This window comes from Grammomys surdaster, unplaced genomic scaffold, assembly GCF_004785775.1.
Source record: "Grammomys surdaster isolate TR1022 unplaced genomic scaffold, NIH_TR_1.0 220, whole genome shotgun sequence".
In the NCBI taxonomy this organism is placed as follows: domain Eukaryota; kingdom Metazoa; phylum Chordata; class Mammalia; order Rodentia; family Muridae; genus Grammomys; species Grammomys surdaster.
This window is the reverse complement of record NW_021604665.1, coordinates 275979-294180: the sequence shown is the minus strand read 5'-3', so window position 1 is coordinate 294180 and position 18202 is coordinate 275979. Positions and strand designations below refer to the sequence as shown.

Sequence of the window (18202 nt, the reverse complement as noted above, 5' to 3'; positions counted from 1 at the left end):
AATCTTTTGCGGGAGTGGGGAGAAGAAGGGGATAAGAATGTCCAGGTGTCCACCAGAGTCGAGTGAGACAACCCTGCTCATGCCTGCTCTAGCAGTGGGTCTAAGTATCTTTGCTCATTGTCTTGGCAGCATGGGCCTTTCCACTTAGAAGCTCTTTTGCACCTCTCAAATCAGAAACACTCTGATTAAAAAAAAAAAAGCCTCTGTTGGTGTCTGACACTGTGTGACTTTGGATTTGTATCATCATGATAGGCCCTTGAGGAACATGAGGAAAGTCCTGGGTGCTGGCTTTGTCCTCACATCTTTGGGGGAGGGGGGGTAGGGCAAGATCTAGATTTTTTAAATTACATTTAGTTTCTTGTGTATGTATGTGTATACATACATACATACATACATACATACATACATACATACATACACATGCCACAGCATGTGTATGGAGATCAGAGGACAACTTAAGGGAGAGTGGGCCCTCTTTCTACAGTGTTGGTCCTGGGCATCAAATTAGGGTTATCAGCTTTGTCAAGCAAGCACCTTTATCTGCTGAGCTTCTCTGGTCCTGGGTGTGTCTTTTCTGAATTGTGAAAAGTCTCTTCCACCACACATCTTCAGGGCTATCATTCACGTAGATGTGACAGAAGGTGATCCCAGCTGAATGAGGCTGGGTAGGCTCTGAAGGAGGCACTAATGAGTTACCTTTTGATGACCATGCCCTCTCCCTTGTCATAGAGGAAGCTCTGGAGAGACCTGGCCTTCTCTCTCTCCCAAGCACATTCTGGAAACCTATTGGCCTCAAACTGCCCAGAGCTTCTCCAGAAAGCTTCTGTCCATCCCTGACCTCTTTCATCCTAGGCTCATCCTAAAGCTGCTCCCCTGCAGGGCAGACACCCACTTTGATGTCTCATCCATGGAGACAAAGCCAGCTGGGGGATAAGTTTCTGTCCTCAGCTCCTTTGCCCCAAGCTAAGGCCTACTGAGTAGGCTGGTACTCCCAGTCTTTCAGGCAGCCTAGACCCTGCTCTCTCCCCATCACCATGGGCAAAATGTCTGACCCTTGAAGCTGTTCTTGAACCAGACAAAAGACCGAGTCCCTCTGGCCACCTCTTCTCTACCCTTGAGGGTCAGGGACAGCATCATGAGCCAGGCCTAGCCCATTCCTCTGTGACAGAGGCCCCTGTGGTTCTGGTGTAGCCTGTTGACTACCAAGGGGCTTTAGGCTCTTCTCCAGATATGGTGGTGACTGCCAGTCTTCTCTACCTTCTGATTCAGTGCTCAACTGGTTTGAAACCCCCTACAAAAGGCACAGGCTGTATTTCTTCCAGTTCAGTACACACATATCTAGCCCCTGACATGAACTTGTGTTCATTTGTGGGGCGTACATCCCTGTGTGTGCTGACTTATCTGAGTGAAGTGGGACCCAGCTTTGGTGTCATAGAGCCAGGGTGGGCTCTCCCAGTGGAGGCTGCTGCTCTGTACCCTGGGTGGCCCAATTCTAATGGGACTTATTCCCTCCTCATGACAGTTGGTTGAAGTTCTGAGCATTTAATGAAAAGTGCTAGCCCAAGCTTCAGTAAACGGCAAGAGAATTTTCAGATCTAACATTCTCTGCCCATCCCCACTCTCCCCTACATACACATAGATCCCAGTGGCTCTGTGGTAGTCAGAGAGCCTTAATGGGTGGTGTTTCTTAGACTAAGCTGGTAATATTCAAAGATAACCTATAGGCAGAGCCAGGTAAAGCATATCTCCCAACTACTGATTCAGGTCTTCCTCAAAGAATGACTGCCATACCTTAGCCACTGGGCATGTTGGGAGGTTCCGTTGCCTGTCCCTTGGAGGCCAGAGGCAGTCGCTGGCTCAGAAGTCCAGTTTCTAAGCTATGGGCCAGAAAGCAGGTGCTGAGATTTGCTGTTGTCCCTGGTGTAGAGTGCTCAGAGTCTAAGCCCTGGCAGCCTGGTCCTCCCTGCTTCAGGCTCCTTCCCACAGGCTCCACCCTGGGATGGACCCCCTAGAGTCTGTTCTAACCCTGGAGAACAAATAACAGGACTCCAGCAGAACTGGGCAGGGGCTGCCTGTCTGCCAGGCTGCTTAGTGCAGGGACATTCCTTATTGGTCTGAAAAGCAGACATTGGAAAGGACTGCAGCCTGGGTGGGGCCCTTCTCTTTTCTCTCTGTGCCCATTCTAGAGACCCTCCACCCTGCCCCAGGGACCATAGGCGTTTTAGAGTCCTGCCAGTACCCGGGTGTCTGGTCTCACAGGGCCAGGGAGCCTGGCAAAGGATGAGGGCTTATGTTAGAAACTCTTCAAGTCAGTGTGTCCTTTTTCTCCCCGTCCCACACTGAAAAGCAACTGCAGAGGAAAACAGTATCTGTGCAGAATAGAATGTTCCAGGCCCAGAGCTAGGATGAGTCAGCAGCCAGTCCCTCTGTCCCCGTTAGTTGGCCTTGCTCCTGCTTGGCATGAAGGTGCTCTGTGGGACAAAAGGCAGTGAGGTGAAGGGGCACCCATTTCCTGCCCTGTGGTGCCTGGGACAGTGTTTACAGGGGCCTCAGTTTCATCACCTGTACAGCGAATTGCAGTTCCTCTTTTCAGAGAGTGTTAAACATTTGTACAACATCATGTTTGCTTCTAAGCTTGCCATGACAAATGCCAGAGGTGGACCTCATTCACAGGCCTTCATTATCTGCAAGCTCTGGAGGCTGCCATTCTGCAATGGAGGTGTGGCCTGACTGTGTTCTCCTGAGCCTTTCTCCTTGGTGCACAGCCTTCTCCTCATGTCTTCACTGTCTTCCCCTGTACATGCTATATCCTGCTTTCACCTTCTTAGAAGGATACCAGTTCATCACACTAGGGTCCACCCTAATGTCTTTCCTTTTGATGACACTATCTTCAGGGAGCTAGAGAGATGGCTCAGTTGTTAAGAGCACTTGCTCTTGCAGAGGACCTGGGTTCAGTTCCCAGCACCCACATGGTAGCTTATTATAACTGTCTATAACTCGAGTTCCAGGAGATATGCAGGCACAGACACATACATTCATATAGACAAAACACTTATAAATAAAAATTAACTTTAAAAGATTCTGTGTCTAAATATAGTATGGGAATATGGGTGTACAAAACCATCTCTACATTTAATTCAAGTGGCAGGAGAGGTTATGATCTTGTTTATTCAAAACATTCTTAGCACATAGCACTGGCCAGGCTCTGTTTTAAGTGCTGAGGGGCATCAGCACAGTGGGTCAAAACGTCTGTCTTTGGAGGACTGATAGTTTTCGTTGGGAAGTCAGCTCCAACAGTACAGTATGTCAGATGTTAGAACATGCAAGTTGTTCAGAAGCTCCAGGAAGATGCAGAGCAAAGGGCTCTGCTGGGCACTGGCTACCTAGGTGTGGGGGCACTCTTCCTTGCCCTGCTCCCCAGGTTCTGCATTCCCGTTCAGCATGTGTCTCTCCTTTCCTCTGCAGTGTCGAGGGCGAGGCCCCCAGCAGCGAGACTGGCACATCGCTGGACAGCCCCTCAGCCTACCATCAGGGTCCCCTGGTACCTGGTTCCAGCCTAAGTCCAGACCACTACGAGCACACATCAGTGGGTGCCTATGGGCTGTACGCAGGGCCAGGACCACAACAACGCACACGGAGGCCCCGGCTGCAGCACTCGACCTCAGTCCTGCGCAAGCAGGCTGAGGAGGAGGCCATCAAGCGCTCTCGGTCACTCTCTGAGAGCTATGAGCTCTCTTCAGATCTGCAAGACAAGCAGGTAGGTAGCAGGAGTCCCTTCCCACTATCCATGGTCTCTCAGATGATAGGAGCCTTCAGCTGCCAGATGTTCTTGGTGATGGGTTCCAGACACCAGCTGGTATGCACATCTGAGGAAGAGGAGATCCCTGCCTCCACTTCTTTCAGAGCCTTTCCCAGCCCAACTCTGATGAAATGTGGGAAGGGATTTACACTGATGGTCAGGGGCACTGGCATCCTTTCTGGGGACTTATACAGAGTCCTCTTCAAATTTTGCCTTTGTAGGTTTCAATATCCCTCACTGCAGGATATGGAGCCTGTGTTGGGTATCTGAGTGTCATGGCCCAGCAGCACTAAGACACAGGTTGCCAGGGTGGCCGTGGAAAGCCAAGGACTCAAGAAAGACCTGAGGAAAGCGGGCTACTTGTTATATTCCCCTGTGACTGTGGCTCCACTGTAGCTAGGCTCTAGAAGATGTCTGTCTGCATTGGATGCTGCCGCTCTTCCTCAGGCCTCAGACCCAAGGATCAGGTGGCATGAGCTACTTTTTGAGTTGTTATGAGAAGAGCAGATCCTTATGGTACAGGTGCCCAATAGTGAACAGGCTGGTGTGGGAATGCATGCCTAGTATTTGATTGTGTCTCTGAGCAATGCCAGGTTTTAGGAGATCCCTGAACTGCAGGGATGTATGGGGACAAGCAGAACATCTGGCCAGTATTCCATAGCTCTGAGCCTCATTCTTTTGAGCAGACTCCTGTGCCTCCCAGGCTGATGCCAGGATCCCTTCCCACTGCCCACAGATGCTGTGTTCTCCCTCCTGCCCATGTCTGCTGGCCACTTTGTTCTATTTGCTCTCCAAGGGCCTGTTCTTTTTTTTTTTTTTTTAAGAATTATATATTTATTTAATGTATATGAGTACACTGTAGCTGTTTTCAGACACACCAGAGGAGGGGATTAGATTCTACTGCAGATGGTTGTGACCCACCATGTGGTTACTGAGAATTGAACTCAGGACCTTTGGAAGATCAGTCAGTGCTCTAAACCACTGAGCCACCTCTCCAGCCCTCTAAGGGCCTGTTCTTAAAGACACAGAAATCTAGACTTATGCATCCCCATCTTCCTCAGGGCATGGTGGGGTGCTCTCAGGTGGATCTTCCCTTTTGGCAGACATCCCTCAGTCTTGACCTCATACCTGGGGTGAAACCCCTGTTCCCCTCTGCTCACATGCTTTATCCTCCTTCCTGTTAGTTGAGATTCACAAGGGGCCTGGTAGCAGATATTTCCTGACAGCTGTGGCCCTTGATTGCTTTGCCGAGCCTCCATTGAGTTTCTCAGCTCTGCCTGGATTCAGAGTGGTCCCTGAAGAGTTTGTTGTATAAGTCATCCGCTCAGGACCATGAAGTAGAGTTGGGCAGGGTTGAGATGGCATGCAGGCTGTAGGGATGATTACATGCCACAAATATGCAGCTATTTACCTTCATCCCACCCATAGCTGGATTTCCCCTTGTGCCAGATAATAGGATGGGGACAGCCTGCAAATGAGGCTGCTGTACTTGAGCGACATTCCTGGACAGTGGATGGACAAGCAAGTCAGCAGTTAAGACATTTTCACTGCAGGAAGTGACACAGACCCTGGGGGTTACAATTCTGGAGGAAGTAGTAGAGGGACTGTGAGTGTTGGCTGTATCAGACGAAGGTGGCTGGCCTGAAAAGGCATTTGGAGAAGAGCTAACAGTACGTGCCAAGGCTATGAGACGAGAATGACCTTGGTGTATCATTCTTGGTGTGTCTTTGTGTGTGAGACACAAAAAAGATGGCAGGCAAGAGTTGGAACAGAGGCAAAAGGAGTTAACATCAGCAGCCATGTCGTATTCTGTACTGCACTGAGCATCCTGGCAAGCAAAGCAAAAGGAAGGGTAGATGACATGAGAGTTATGAGAGGAAGGTGGAGTGACTGGAACGTCAGATGCATTCTCCTTAACCCAACCCTCTGCCCCTTGTCCTTCCCCGTCGCTGAGAGCAAGAGACCAGCCAGCCTAGGGATTAGGGAATGACGTCAGGTCTCTGAGTGATGGCAGTTGTGCTTTGTGGAAGGAAAATCCTCTGGATTCTCAGGCATGCTACTTTGAGAGAATCTTTAGCAAGTAAGCCAGCCCATAGGCCCTGGCCCAAGACCAGCTTCTCTGGCACTGACTGTGAAGCCTGGCTACTGGCTTTCCTCCTGTTATCCAAGAACAGGGATAGTGCAGTCCCTCAGTAAGGTAAGAACAGTGTGAGGGTGTGGTCCAGTCCCTCACATCCCATGGGGTAGCCAGTCTTACTTGCTTTTCCCTCCTCTAGGTCCCATAAGAGCTGTAGATGGGGCCTCATGTCACTTCCAGACCAGAAGGCAGGATAGCTATGATGAGTTCAAGAGTAAGAAAGAGTGGGGCTGGGTCAAAAAATCCCCTTTAGGGAAGGACAGAGAGGGGCTTTTTCTGGTGACTCATTACAGAGCCCATTTCTGCCCTCCTAATGAGCCATCATCCAACACAATACACACAAACTTGGGGAACTTGGGGAGCAGGATGGTTGCCTAGTCCCCAAGGTCCAGGACATCAGAGAAGGCCATGGCTTCAGTGACTCCGGTGTCTTTGAAGACCTTGGCAGGGATTCCAGGCCAAGGCCTTCTTAGGCAGGGGATTGAGAGAAGGAAGAGGGTTTCCCAGGATCAGCTTTGGTCTCTTCCTGACCCTGAGCTCGATGACCAGTAGTAGTTTTGCTTGTTGATGTGGCAGTACAGCCATATCTGAGAGAGAAACCCAGAGCCTCTGTGGCTGTCCCTAGAGCCCCCTCTGCTCAGCTGGGCCTGGTGTCCTGAGAGTTCTCTAGCCAGCTTCCTGGAGGCCCTGAGGTGGGGTGCAGAGGGGCTTCTCCTAGGCTTGGACCACAGCCCTTGCTTTGCTCAGTGTCTCTGGTGCTCTGTATCAGACTGCATCTCACATTCTCTGCTTCCCCAGGACAGGGACCGTGTACGTCACCCTTTTGCATTGCCAAGCATGATGAGATGCTGGCTCACAGTGCCAGACAGGTAGAATCAGGGTTTCACCTCCTCCTAGGGACCTGAATTCTCTCTCCATCCCTGAAGAGATAAAGCCCTGTCCCAGAGCCAGACAGATTGCTGATTCTTACAGACCAGGCTGTAGCTGAAGGAGTGTGTTTCCTATTCACCCAAAATCGAGACTCAGGATTAGCCCTCAGGCTGGGCAGACTGTGAGACCTGCAACTTCAGGAAGCCATGGGTCACTCTTGAGAGATGCTGAGCTGAGGTGCCTGAGAGCTTGCCCAACACCGCTCTTACCTCACAACCATGCCCTTCAGAGCTGTGCATCCAACTACACTCACAGAGCTGTAGGGCAAAGGAGAGCCAGCCCCGCCAGACTTCCCCTAGGCCTCACCTCAGCCATCTGTGTAGCAAGGACAGAGACTGTACAACTGCAACCTAGGAATGGGGCTGAGGTCTTTAGCCAGCTGCCCCTGGGCTATGCCAAGCACTTGGCTCATCACTGAAAGAGGGTCCTACTGCTGCCCTGCATCACAGAGAAGGAAGTGAGGAGCTACATGGTTTCAGGCTCATCCAGAGCTGATGAGAGACAGAGCCAGGCCCTTGGCAAGGCTCTGCTCGTGCTTCAGGCTCTGCAGGTGACATTTGTAGATGCATCTTCAGAAAACCTCCAGGGCCCGCAGCTTCTATGACCAGAAGTGTTGAGATGCTTAGCATATGTGCACCACCACCTTTACCCCATTTCATCTTATCCTGGCATTTATCTGTCCCATTTCACATTGAAAACCCTCAGCAGCCCTAAGCTGCTGTTTTAAGCTACTTGGGGATACGGTAAGAACATCCCAGCTTACATCCCTATGGAACATAGAAGAGCATAGATATCTATCTCTGTGCTATCACACAGGGCCCATGTTCTCCTCTTCTTACTCCACTAGGTGGAAATGCTAGAACGCAAGTATGGGGGACGCCTCGTGACCCGTCATGCAGCCCGCACCATCCAGACGGCGTTCCGCCAGTACCAGATGAACAAGAACTTTGAGCGCCTGCGCAGCTCCATGTCGGAGAACCGCATGTCACGCCGCATTGTGCTGTCCAACATGAGGATGCAGTTCTCCTTCGAGGGCCCCGAGAAGGTGCACAGCTCCTACTTTGAAGGAAAGCAGGTCTCTGTGACCAATGATGGCTCCCAGCTGGGGGCCCTGGTGCCATCAGAATGTGGAGACCTTAGTGACCCAGCCCTCAAGTCTCCGGCCCCCTCCAGTGACTTTGCAGATGCCATCACGGAACTGGAGGATGCCTTCTCCCGGCAGGTGAAATCCCTGGCTGAATCCATCGATGATGCCCTCAATTGCCGCAGCCTACACAGTGAGGAGGTACCAGCCTCAGACACGGCCCGGGCTCGGGATGCTGAGCCCAAACAAGGCCTGCATGGCATGGACCACCGCAAATTGGATGAGATGACAGCCTCGTATAGTGATGTCACCCTCTACATTGATGAAGAAGAGCTGTCACCACCTCTACCGCTCTCACAGGCTGGTGATCGGCCTTCCAGCACAGAGTCGGACCTGCGGCTGAGGTCTGGGGGTGCAGCCCAGGACTACTGGGCCTTGGCCCACAAAGAGGACAAGGCTGACACAGACACCAGCTGCCGAAGCACACCATCACTGGAGCGGCCAGAGCCACGGCTGCGGGTGGAGCACCTGCCCCTGCTTACCATTGAGCCACCCAGTGATAGTTCTGTGGAACTCAGTGACCGCTCGGATCGCAGCTCACTCAAGAGGCAGAGTGCCTATGAGCGCAGCCTCGGTGGGCAGCAGGGCAGCCCCAAGCATGGCCCCCACGGTGGCCCCCCCAAAGGCCTCCCCCGGGAGGAACCTGAATTGCGGCCTCGGCCCCCCAGACCTCTTGAGAGTCACCTAGCCATCAATGGTTCAGCCAACCGGCAGAGCAAATCTGAGTCTGACTACTCAGATGGGGACAATGACAGCATCAACAGCACGTCCAACTCCAATGACACCATAAACTGCAGCTCTGAGTCCTCATCGAGGGACAGCCTGCGGGAACAAACACTCAGCAAACAGACATACCACAAGGAGACCCGCAACAGCTGGGACTCGCCAGCTTTCAGCAATGATGTCATTCGTAAGAGGCATTACCGAATTGGCCTGAATCTCTTTAACAAGTGAGTTCCCCTTTCATCCACGGAGGAAGGACCCACATGCCAGGTTCAGGGCCAATGTGAAGCACAAAGGTCTTGAAACAAGCTGGTGACAAGTCTGTGTAGGGGCTTGGGGAAAAGGTGAGGTAGGGGAGCTGTGGACTGGGTCCTTTGAGTGGCTGCTCTAGAGGGGTTCAGGGAAGGTGCAGCCGGCAGTCCTGAAAGCCACGCCATGGTAAGAGATGGATATTTAAAGCAAGCTATTCTTAGCAGGGTCAAAAATAGCATGGGAAGTGGGGAGGGCTGAGCACACCCTCTGAGGGGACCTTGGCAGCTCTTGTTTAACCTGAGATTTTACATTATTTCCTTCCCTCAGGCCTCTGGGATTTGGGGTCATCAGAAGCCAGCCTGGTCTCCCTGGGGGTTGTGGACCTGGAAAGCATGTGACTAGCCTGCCTGCTGGTTCATGCATACACCCTAGTAGTTTCCCAGAAAGGCCACGGAGGGTAGTGGGACACAGTGGGGGCCAGCCACATCTGAGCCACACCTTGCTGTATCCTGCTGCTCCTCAAAACTAGGATGGCATGATTCTGAGCATCCCTAGCAGAGCAGATGGAGTGGGTAGGAGGGCCTAGTAGGAAGGGTGTGGTGTGTGGCCCTCATTGTAGCCTCTAGGAGCTGAGCCTTAGACTTACGTTTGCCAGGAGAGGAGCTCCTGTACCCTCTTCCCTTACCTGTGGCCTGCTGCATATAGGAACCAACCCACCACTGTACAAGCTGCAGCCAGAGCCCACAGGTCACTGACGAGTATGTCCTGCTTAGTCCATCTGTCCTACATTGGCTTTGCTATTCCTACACACTGCCCTGCTCCAGGACTGCCTCTCAGCCCTGGGTAATGGGGGACACATCAGGGTAGAGGCCAGCAGTAGGCTATAGGAGGCAAAAGAAAGAAACAATCTCCTTGACCAACCAGCTTTGGCCTTTGTAGATTCTTTCTCCATCTATCATTACTTAATTACATGTGCAGCCCACAAACCTATATCCTTCCTGACAATGAAAGCTGTACAGTTCAGGATGCATCATCTTTGACTGTGGAGGCTGTGTGTATGTGTGTATGCACATGTATGAAAGAGATCCTGCTTGTTTACATGCATGCATGTGGGGATGGGGTCAATGTCACGTGTCTTCTTTTATTCTTCACCTTATGTTTTGAGGTATGGTCTCTCACTGGAAGTCAGTGATTTAGCTAGGCTGGCTGGCTAGTGCGCCCTATTTATTTGACCATTGCTTCAGGTTCTTTATGTCTCTGAAAACATGATACTGCGTATGGACTGTCCCAGCGCCTTCTCTGGATGACCACTGAGTGGAATTCCAGGCTCCTGGGTAGAGACTTTCTTTGGCATCAGAGCTGCCAAGTTCATGTTTAAAGTGGGTTACACCTGTCTCCCACCCCTGAATCTGACAGTCCTTGCTCCCCTCCCACTCCATTTAGTACTGCCCTGCTTCCTCTGGGCAGAGTGAAGATTGTCATAATTTGCATCTCCTGCTGACTTGAGTAAGCTAGCCCCTCCTATAGGTTTTTATGGCACACCTTCCAGGTTACTTGCTGTCATTTCTTCACTGGCTGCACTTTTTTTTTTTCAGTTCTAGGTCTTGAACTTAGGGCCATGGGGAAGTACTTTGTCACCAAACTACATCCCAGACCTCATATTTTAAGACTGGCTCTCACTAAATTGCTCAGGCTGGCCTGGGACTCTCTGTACAGCCCCAGCAGGCTTTGAACTTATGACCCTCCTGCCTTGGCCCCCCTGATGTTCAGTGTTTGTCACTTTTAGGTTATGCCATCATGAGGCCTTCTAAAGGATGACTCTTTCAGAATTATAAGTATGTCCCCTGCTAGCTGCTTATCTCTCTTGACTTTTTCTTGGGGTTTTTCTTCTAGATATAATTTGAACACAATGAAAAGGTCCCTGTGAAGAATCTAATTATCTTTAACTGCACTGGTCTTATCTGGTGGAAATGTGTAATTTTATTTAGGGTGTTCATCAGTGCCTTTGTGTTTAAAATTGCTTTTTCTTTTTATGGTTTGTTTTTATTCTTCTAATTAGTTTGCCCTGCTGGGGACTGAACCCAGGGCCTTGCAAAGGCTAAGTCAATGTTCACTGCTGAGCCATATACCAACCCTTACTATCAAGTCTAATCATTACACTTTCATATATCTGCTGTGCATGCATGTATTCATGAGTGTGCAGGTGCTGATACACATGTGTGTGCCCATTCATATACACGTGTGAATGCCATCTACCCAGCCTCTCATGTGTCATTGATATTTTAAGACAAGCCCCTCCATTGTCACACTCTTCATGGATAGTTGTTCCTCATGAATTTTAGAATCAACACATTGAGAACCTTCTGGGGAAACTGGAGCCACCTCCAATCTGGAATTTGGAGAGACAGCCCTTTATACTGCCCAAAACAAGACTGGAAGGCCCAACCTAGGGTTATGCATTAATTAAAACTAATGAAAATTAACTTGGCTCTCCAGGGGCACTAGCCACATGTTGTTACTGGAGACCAGGATAGGTGCATAGCTGTAAAGCAGGCCAGGCCAGTCTAGAGCCCAAAGGGGCAGCTGCAGCAGCTTTGGTTCTGAGATCTAGCTAGTGGCACTGGCAGGAGCCAGTAAAGTTCCATGTAGAATAGACCCCAAGGCCCTGGCTGGTGCCCGTCTCAGTCCCTAACAAACAAGCACTCAGCCTCAGTCTCTTCCTTCACTCAGTCATGATGCCAGGTCAGGGTGCCTTGGAGATTCTGAGTTGCTGTAACTTTGCCAGTTAAACAAGCCAGAACCTGTTTGCCAGTCTTAGAGCTTTTTTGTTCCATTTCTAATGCTCTTCCACAGATGTGGGGAAGAGCTCTGAATCTGAGAAGTGGCTGATAGCTCCAGATTTAGCTACAAACCCCCAGGGCCCCTCCAGGGATATATCTAAGAGCCTGAGCCCTGGTGGCCTTGCCTGAACTATAATTGCTTTGCCATAGGACCCTGGAGTTTGAGCTGGGCCTCCACTGGTTCTCAGCAGTCCCAGTACCATGCTGGGTCTCTATCCATAAGATCCAACAACCTCCATTCCCCTCTGTCTTCACTCCCAGTTTCTGTTCCCTGCTTGTCTCTTCCGCCACTGCCCGGCCTCTCCTGAGAGTCTCGGATCTCCTCCTCTTACTATTGCCATCCCTCCAGGCCCCACCCTTGCCTACACCTTTTCTGAGAACCCTAACAAGTGAGGTACCTATCTGTCCAGAGCATCCATCCCTCCTGCAGAGGCTTGTTTGGCAACCCACAGAGCGAGAGCCAGAAAAAGAAAATGAAACAGGAGAGCTAAGAAAGTGAGGCAAGTTGGGAGGGCCTCTCTAGGGAGCCTGTGCCACCTCCTGGTGTCCTCAGGCCCCTGTCCAGGCCCCAGCTGCACATCTGGTAGGCAGCTCTAGGAGAGGGCAGGAATCCAGAAACCCCAGGCAGAAGGGGACCAACTATACTACTGAACTACTCCGAGACTTGGAGTGTATTCCCATGTTTGAGCCTTGGCACAATTGAAAAATGGGTGTGGGTCCCTTTTCCCAAGACTTGTACAGAATTTGAGACAAAGGGGCCAAGGCCTGTCCTACAGCTGCCATCCCAGGAGGTACTATGGTGGCTGCTGTCAGGCTCAGCTCAGTCTTGGAGGTTTTTCTTGGCTCTGTGCAGCTGGCTGTGAGAGGGGCAGATGAACATTCATGCTCTGTAAGGTCATTTCACAGTCTCATTCTTGTCCTCACTCAGAGCCATCCATAGCTGCTGTTGTCATTGAAGGTTGTAGCAGAATGACAGGAGACCAGAGAGACCAGTGGAGGGAAGTGTAGTCACACTTGCGTCTGAATCAACATGATGTCTAGGAAAGCTGGCTCAGACTTAGAGGAAGCATGCATGCCAGAGCTGGAAGTAGATAGCAGGGTAGAGCTGAGTAGGCTCACTGCTAGCCTTCTGCTTGTTTCAGAAAGACCTCTACATTCAGACACAGAAGTTGGTGAGGCAGAGAGGCAGAAGCCAACACTTTCTGCTGCTGGGTCCTTGCAGTATGAACTGACTTTCCAGTGTGACATCTCGTGGTGGCTCAGGGAGACTTGGAGGCTTCCTAAGACAACAGAATATTTAAAGACCTGGCACTGTCTTGCTGGGCGTCCTGGAGCTGGGTAACTTGACTCTTCTGGCCCCTCATTTTGTTGTCGCTAAAAGGAGTAGTTCCCTCCACCAGAAGCCCTCCTGATTCCTTACACACACAGCTCCTCCTCAGAAGGCACCAGTCTCTCCAACCATGCGATTTAAGCCATACTTTGTCCAAGCTACTGTGGTATCCCTCTGGTTGGTCCTGCTCAGAATTGGCCTGTTTCCTCCTCACAGTCTGCACAGTTCCCAGGGGCTTGTTGGAAGCGTCCAGCTTGAACTTCCTGTTTCATTCTTTCCAGGTGACCCAGTCATTCCTAGGATACAAAGGTCCCTGAGAGGTTAAGTAACTTGCCTCAGGGTCCCCAGCCAGTAAATGGAACTGAGATTTAAGCCCAGGCTTCCTGTTATCTGGCTCCATAACCAGACCCCTCCCTACTAGACTCCTCCCTGCCTCACACACCAATGAGAAAACATGGTTTTGGAGGGTGGGGACTTGGTTGGCCTATGGCAGATAGCCAAAGGGTACTGTGGTACGCCCCTCTGCTTACAGTTCAAAGATCAAACCAGGCCCATGGCTTCCTTCCTCTAGGGAAGCCTGAATAGAAGCCACCATGTCCACATAGGACAGGGATTACCTCACTCACTGTGGGAGAACTATAAGTTTGTCCATAGCAGTGGCTGTACAGGATGCATATCCAGCAAAATTGCTGTCCAATTGCATGGAGGCCAGTGTGAGATAGTCACTCCTGCAGGAAGCCTCATAGAAGCTGTCATTGAGCCCTGGAGCTACCCCTCATCACAGCCTGTTCCCTCAGTCTACTCGCCCCTCAAAGTGGCTTACACTAATCCCTGCTCCTCAGCCACAGGAACTGTGGCTTCCTCTGTTCTATGACATCCATGTAGGGTCAGTCTCTCCTATTCTGGGCTTGGGTCACAAGTAGTAGTTGTCAAGATTACGACTCTGCCCCTTTCTGCCTGTCCCCTTGACCACCACACACAAGCTTAGACAGACTAGACAGACAGACAGACAGACAGACACACACACACACACACACACACACAAACAAACAAACAAACAAACAAACAAACACACCCCAGCAGAGACCAAGTTGTCATCCACCCTGCTGCTCCTCTGTGCAATGACTGGGTGCTAGAGCACCCCTGGCTTGGTAGTATAGTGTTCTGCCTCTGATCCCCTCAGACAAGCCAAGGGAACCTTCTAGAACCTTCTAGAAACTGGCTCTTACACATCCTGTTCTAAGCATGCAGGCCTCTATGCCCATTCATCCTGCTGTGTGACTACCCTTCCTTTCTCCTCTCCCAATTCCCACTGCCAGCCAACCTGGGACAGCCTGTGGCCCTCAGACTGCAACCCCTCCATGAGAGTATCCCTAGGACTTATCTGCTGTACTCAAGGACCTATTCCCACTTAGGCTCCCAGCCTCCTTGGCCATGCCAGCAGTCCACTGCAGGCTCTTGGCACCTTAACCCCTGATGTGTATGTGCTTAGGGAGATGCCACAGCCTCAAACCCTATAGAACATTCACAATTCCCTGGGCAGAGGAGACTGTCTAGGAGTCCTGTTATTGTGGGTTTGTGTATATGGGGACAGGCAAAAAAAGAGAATGCCAAAGCAGGGCCGCATATCATGTGGATGGGGAATGGACCAGCTCATCTTGGGCTACTTCATTACTAGCTGTACCAGGACACTGCTGTCAAGGGACCAGTAAACACTGATACTTGTTCTGTCCTACCCAGGAGATAGAAGAATAGACTTCTACTGATTGGGATAAAGGAATGTGCCTGGTCTTACCATTTAGTGGGCACACAGCTGGGTATACTTGGGCTGGCTCTAGAGGGCACCTCACTGCTTAACAGCTCTTAGTGACTGTAGACAGAGGGAAAAGGAGCCACTGTGATCCGATGGCCAGCCTGGCCCTAGTGGTTCCGCACAGCTCCAAGTGGTCTGGTGGACACTCCAGAGCAGGACATATACCTTCAGAGTCACTTCTATAGCTGTTTTTAAACTCATGTCATCCTGTGACAACAGGACCTCCCTGTCAGTGAGCTGAGGACTCAGGCTTACACAAAAACAGAAAGAAAATCAGAGGCTGAAGGCAGGAAGAAGCCTGTCTGAATCAGAGGTTACCCCTCCCCTCCCTTCCCTGGACCCTCAATTGCCACACACACAAGTCAGCTAGGTGTTGAAGGTAATATGTTCTGGTCTGGAGCCAGGGCAGGGTATAGGCTCTGTCTGTACCTGCTGTGTCTGGCTTGTATATTTCCTGAGCCCCTGAGAACCTAGCTAGTACGACCACAGCCTGACAAGGATGGGGAGCTGGGAGGAGGAGGGGTGTTCACTTAACCCAGTAGTGCTGCCCCAGACACATTCCCAGGGTCTTGGCCTCACCAGTAGGGCCAGTGTTACAGCCTCTGGTGAAGCCTGTCGTCTGGCTCTGTTTCTCAACCCAGTGTTCTCAGCACAAAACTTCCTGGTGCAGAGTAGGTACTTCTTCGCAGGACCTGGATGGCCCTAGTGAAGCTGTCAGTAGGTAAAGACCATTTCCTGTCTCCAGCTGGCTTCTTGTCTTCTTGTCCTGCTTCCCTCTAGGAAGGGTGGGGGTGGGGATGGAGTACAGACACAGAAAGGAAAATAAGGAAACTATTTTCTGTGGAAGTGACTGTTTGGATGGGACAGTAGGAGTGCTAATGCCCTTGATAGCCACAGGTTGGCAAGAGGCTTTTGTAGTATTTTACCTCTGGGTCTGCAGTGGGTTTGGCTTCTGCATGCCAAGCACAGATGGCAGGGGTTACATACCTATGTTCCCAGTAGGCTATGGGTGCCAGCTGAGAGAACGTACAATTTAGAGTTCTCAGAGAACTTGGGGTATCCTTTTACCATGTAAGTCTGCGGGTCACTGGCAAGAGAAGCAGGAGCAGGCCTCCAGCAAGTCTCAAAGCTGGAGTCCCACTTCTCTGGCTGAGACAGGAATAAGTCCCCTGCTTACTAGCCTTTTCTCTAGTCTCAGAGGCTACCTCTAGGCAACTCCCCTTCCTTACTGTGGCATTCTTCTGTCTCCTCTTCTTCCTCTTCCTCCTAGTCTTCCTCTTTTTCCTCATCCTCTTCCTCCTCCTCTTCCTCCATTGAGGTCTCAGTAAGCCTTCTGTTTGTATAGCCCTGGAAGGTCCAGATTTATGGGTGTCAGCTAGGCCCAGATTGGATGAATGTGTGCCTAGACAATAAAGTTAGAAGGGGGACCAATCAGGGAAGAAATATAGATGTCTTATCAGGCTGCTTGCTGCTTTTCCAGCCTAGTAAAGCCTGAGACTCTGTCAAGCTGGGGCCCTGGTACAGCTGAGATTTGTGGCTCTCTTACCCTCAGGGCTCCTCCTCCTCCTAGCTTTGAGTTAGCAGTCTTTACATCTAGGAAGGCCATACAGCTGAGCAGCTGAGAGAGAGAGAGAGAGAGAGAGAGAGAGAGAGAGAGAGAGAGAGAGCGCACATATGGTGTGTGCACAGGGTGACATGCTGAGCTGTATATAGGAGCAGCTTTGAATTGGTTCAAGTGTGTCTTCACAGGGATTGCACACAGTAATCATGGCCAAGTGTTAGGATCCCTACTTGCTACCTGTCAGTAGCAGCTTCCATGTGGAAGAGCAGGCAGTAAATCTGACACTGTGGTGTAGTTCAAGCCTGCAGAAGTGTCTATAGGTAATTCTGAGAATCATGTTTCTAGCACCCACAGAGGCCTCCCCAGTGCTAGCATGGGATCTAGGCAGTTGAGTGAGGGGCTTGGAACCAGACAAGGCAGGGTGTCATTTCTGAACTCTGAAATCAGCATCCATGACACACAGGAGAAGGAAGGGGTCAAGGGCCAGGGGCTGGGATAGTAAACAGAGTAGGAGAACAAGGAACAGCTATTATAAGTCCCACCCCTGCTACAGGGGTCACGTGCTCATTACTGAGCATTCTTCTTGTCCATCCCACCCAGGAAGCCTGAGAAGGGCATCCAGTATCTCATTGAGCGCGGCTTCGTGCCCGACACGCCAGTGGGAGTGGCCCACTTCCTGCTGCAGCGCAAGGGCCTCAGCCGCCAGATGATCGGTGAGTTCCTGGGAAACCGGCAGAAGCAGTTCAACCGTGATGTGCTCGAGTAAGTCTGGGGGGTCAGGGCCCCATTCCACATGCACAAAATGCAGTCAGCCATGGAATCCCCAACATGGCACATCACCTATATTCACTCGTGTGCAGTGTAAGGCATGTTGTTTGCTGGGACATAAAGTTACCTCTTGCTTTCCTGGGATGGGTCCTGAACCCCCCTGCAGAGACCAAAACCCCAAGATGCTCAGGGCATATTCTAAAATGCCATTTGTCAAACACATCAGAGTTACTGATCTTCCCCCTGTGACGCCAGTCCTCTTATGGACAGTTGTATACTGTGAGGTTTAGCCAGTAATGGCAGAAGCAAGTCTGTGTGTTCACCATGGACAAAATTAGTTTTCCAACTATTTTTGGCCCACAGTTGGTGAATCTGAGGTTGAGGAGTCTAGGAGTATAGAGAGCTGCTTAAACGGGACCCCCCCGGCCCCCCTCAACTGCACCCTCCACTGCCACACAGTCTTATTTGCCCGTGCTAATCCATATATCCTACCCTGCCAGGTACACACGGCCAGGTGGGTCTCATATAAACTCCAGTGCCCTCTCACAGTCCCTCTTTCCACCACCATCCCCAGAGCCTCTTGACATTACACACGACCTTCAAGTGACCCACATCTATGTGACCACCTTGACCTGACAACTGTTCATCCAACATAGACAAGGAGCCCTGCCCGTGCCTAACCCATAACCTCACCTCCCTGGTGGGCAACACTCAACCACACTCCAACATCCCTGAAAGCTAGAGTGTGTAACAGTGGGCTGTGGGAAGCACCCTAGAGAGGAGGGCTCCTGGGCCTATCCTCCAGCTGCCTCTGTTGTGAGTAGTGCTGCCCAGGGCTTACTCTTCCCTGATGTATATAGGTGGGTAGTGGTAGGAGCTCAGAGCAGATGGCCTGCTAGCTACCT

At 51.0% G+C, this 18202-nt stretch overlaps 1 protein-coding gene across 3 annotated transcripts in view; it reads left to right on the top strand.

Annotated features, from left to right (window-relative positions):
* The window catches only part of Iqsec1 (IQ motif and Sec7 domain 1), a 103334-nt gene that overhangs the window by 65386 nt on the left and 19746 nt on the right, over positions 1-18202 (top strand). For all 3 annotated transcript variants that reach the window (XM_028773106.1, XM_028773107.1, XM_028773108.1), the window contains exons 2-4: positions 3466-3757; positions 7714-8960; positions 17130-17291. In XM_028773106.1, the coding sequence (XP_028628939.1) occupies positions 3466-3757; positions 7714-8960; positions 17130-17291 (1701 nt within the window). The remainder of the gene's footprint in view (positions 1-3465; positions 3758-7713; positions 8961-17129; positions 17292-18202) is intronic.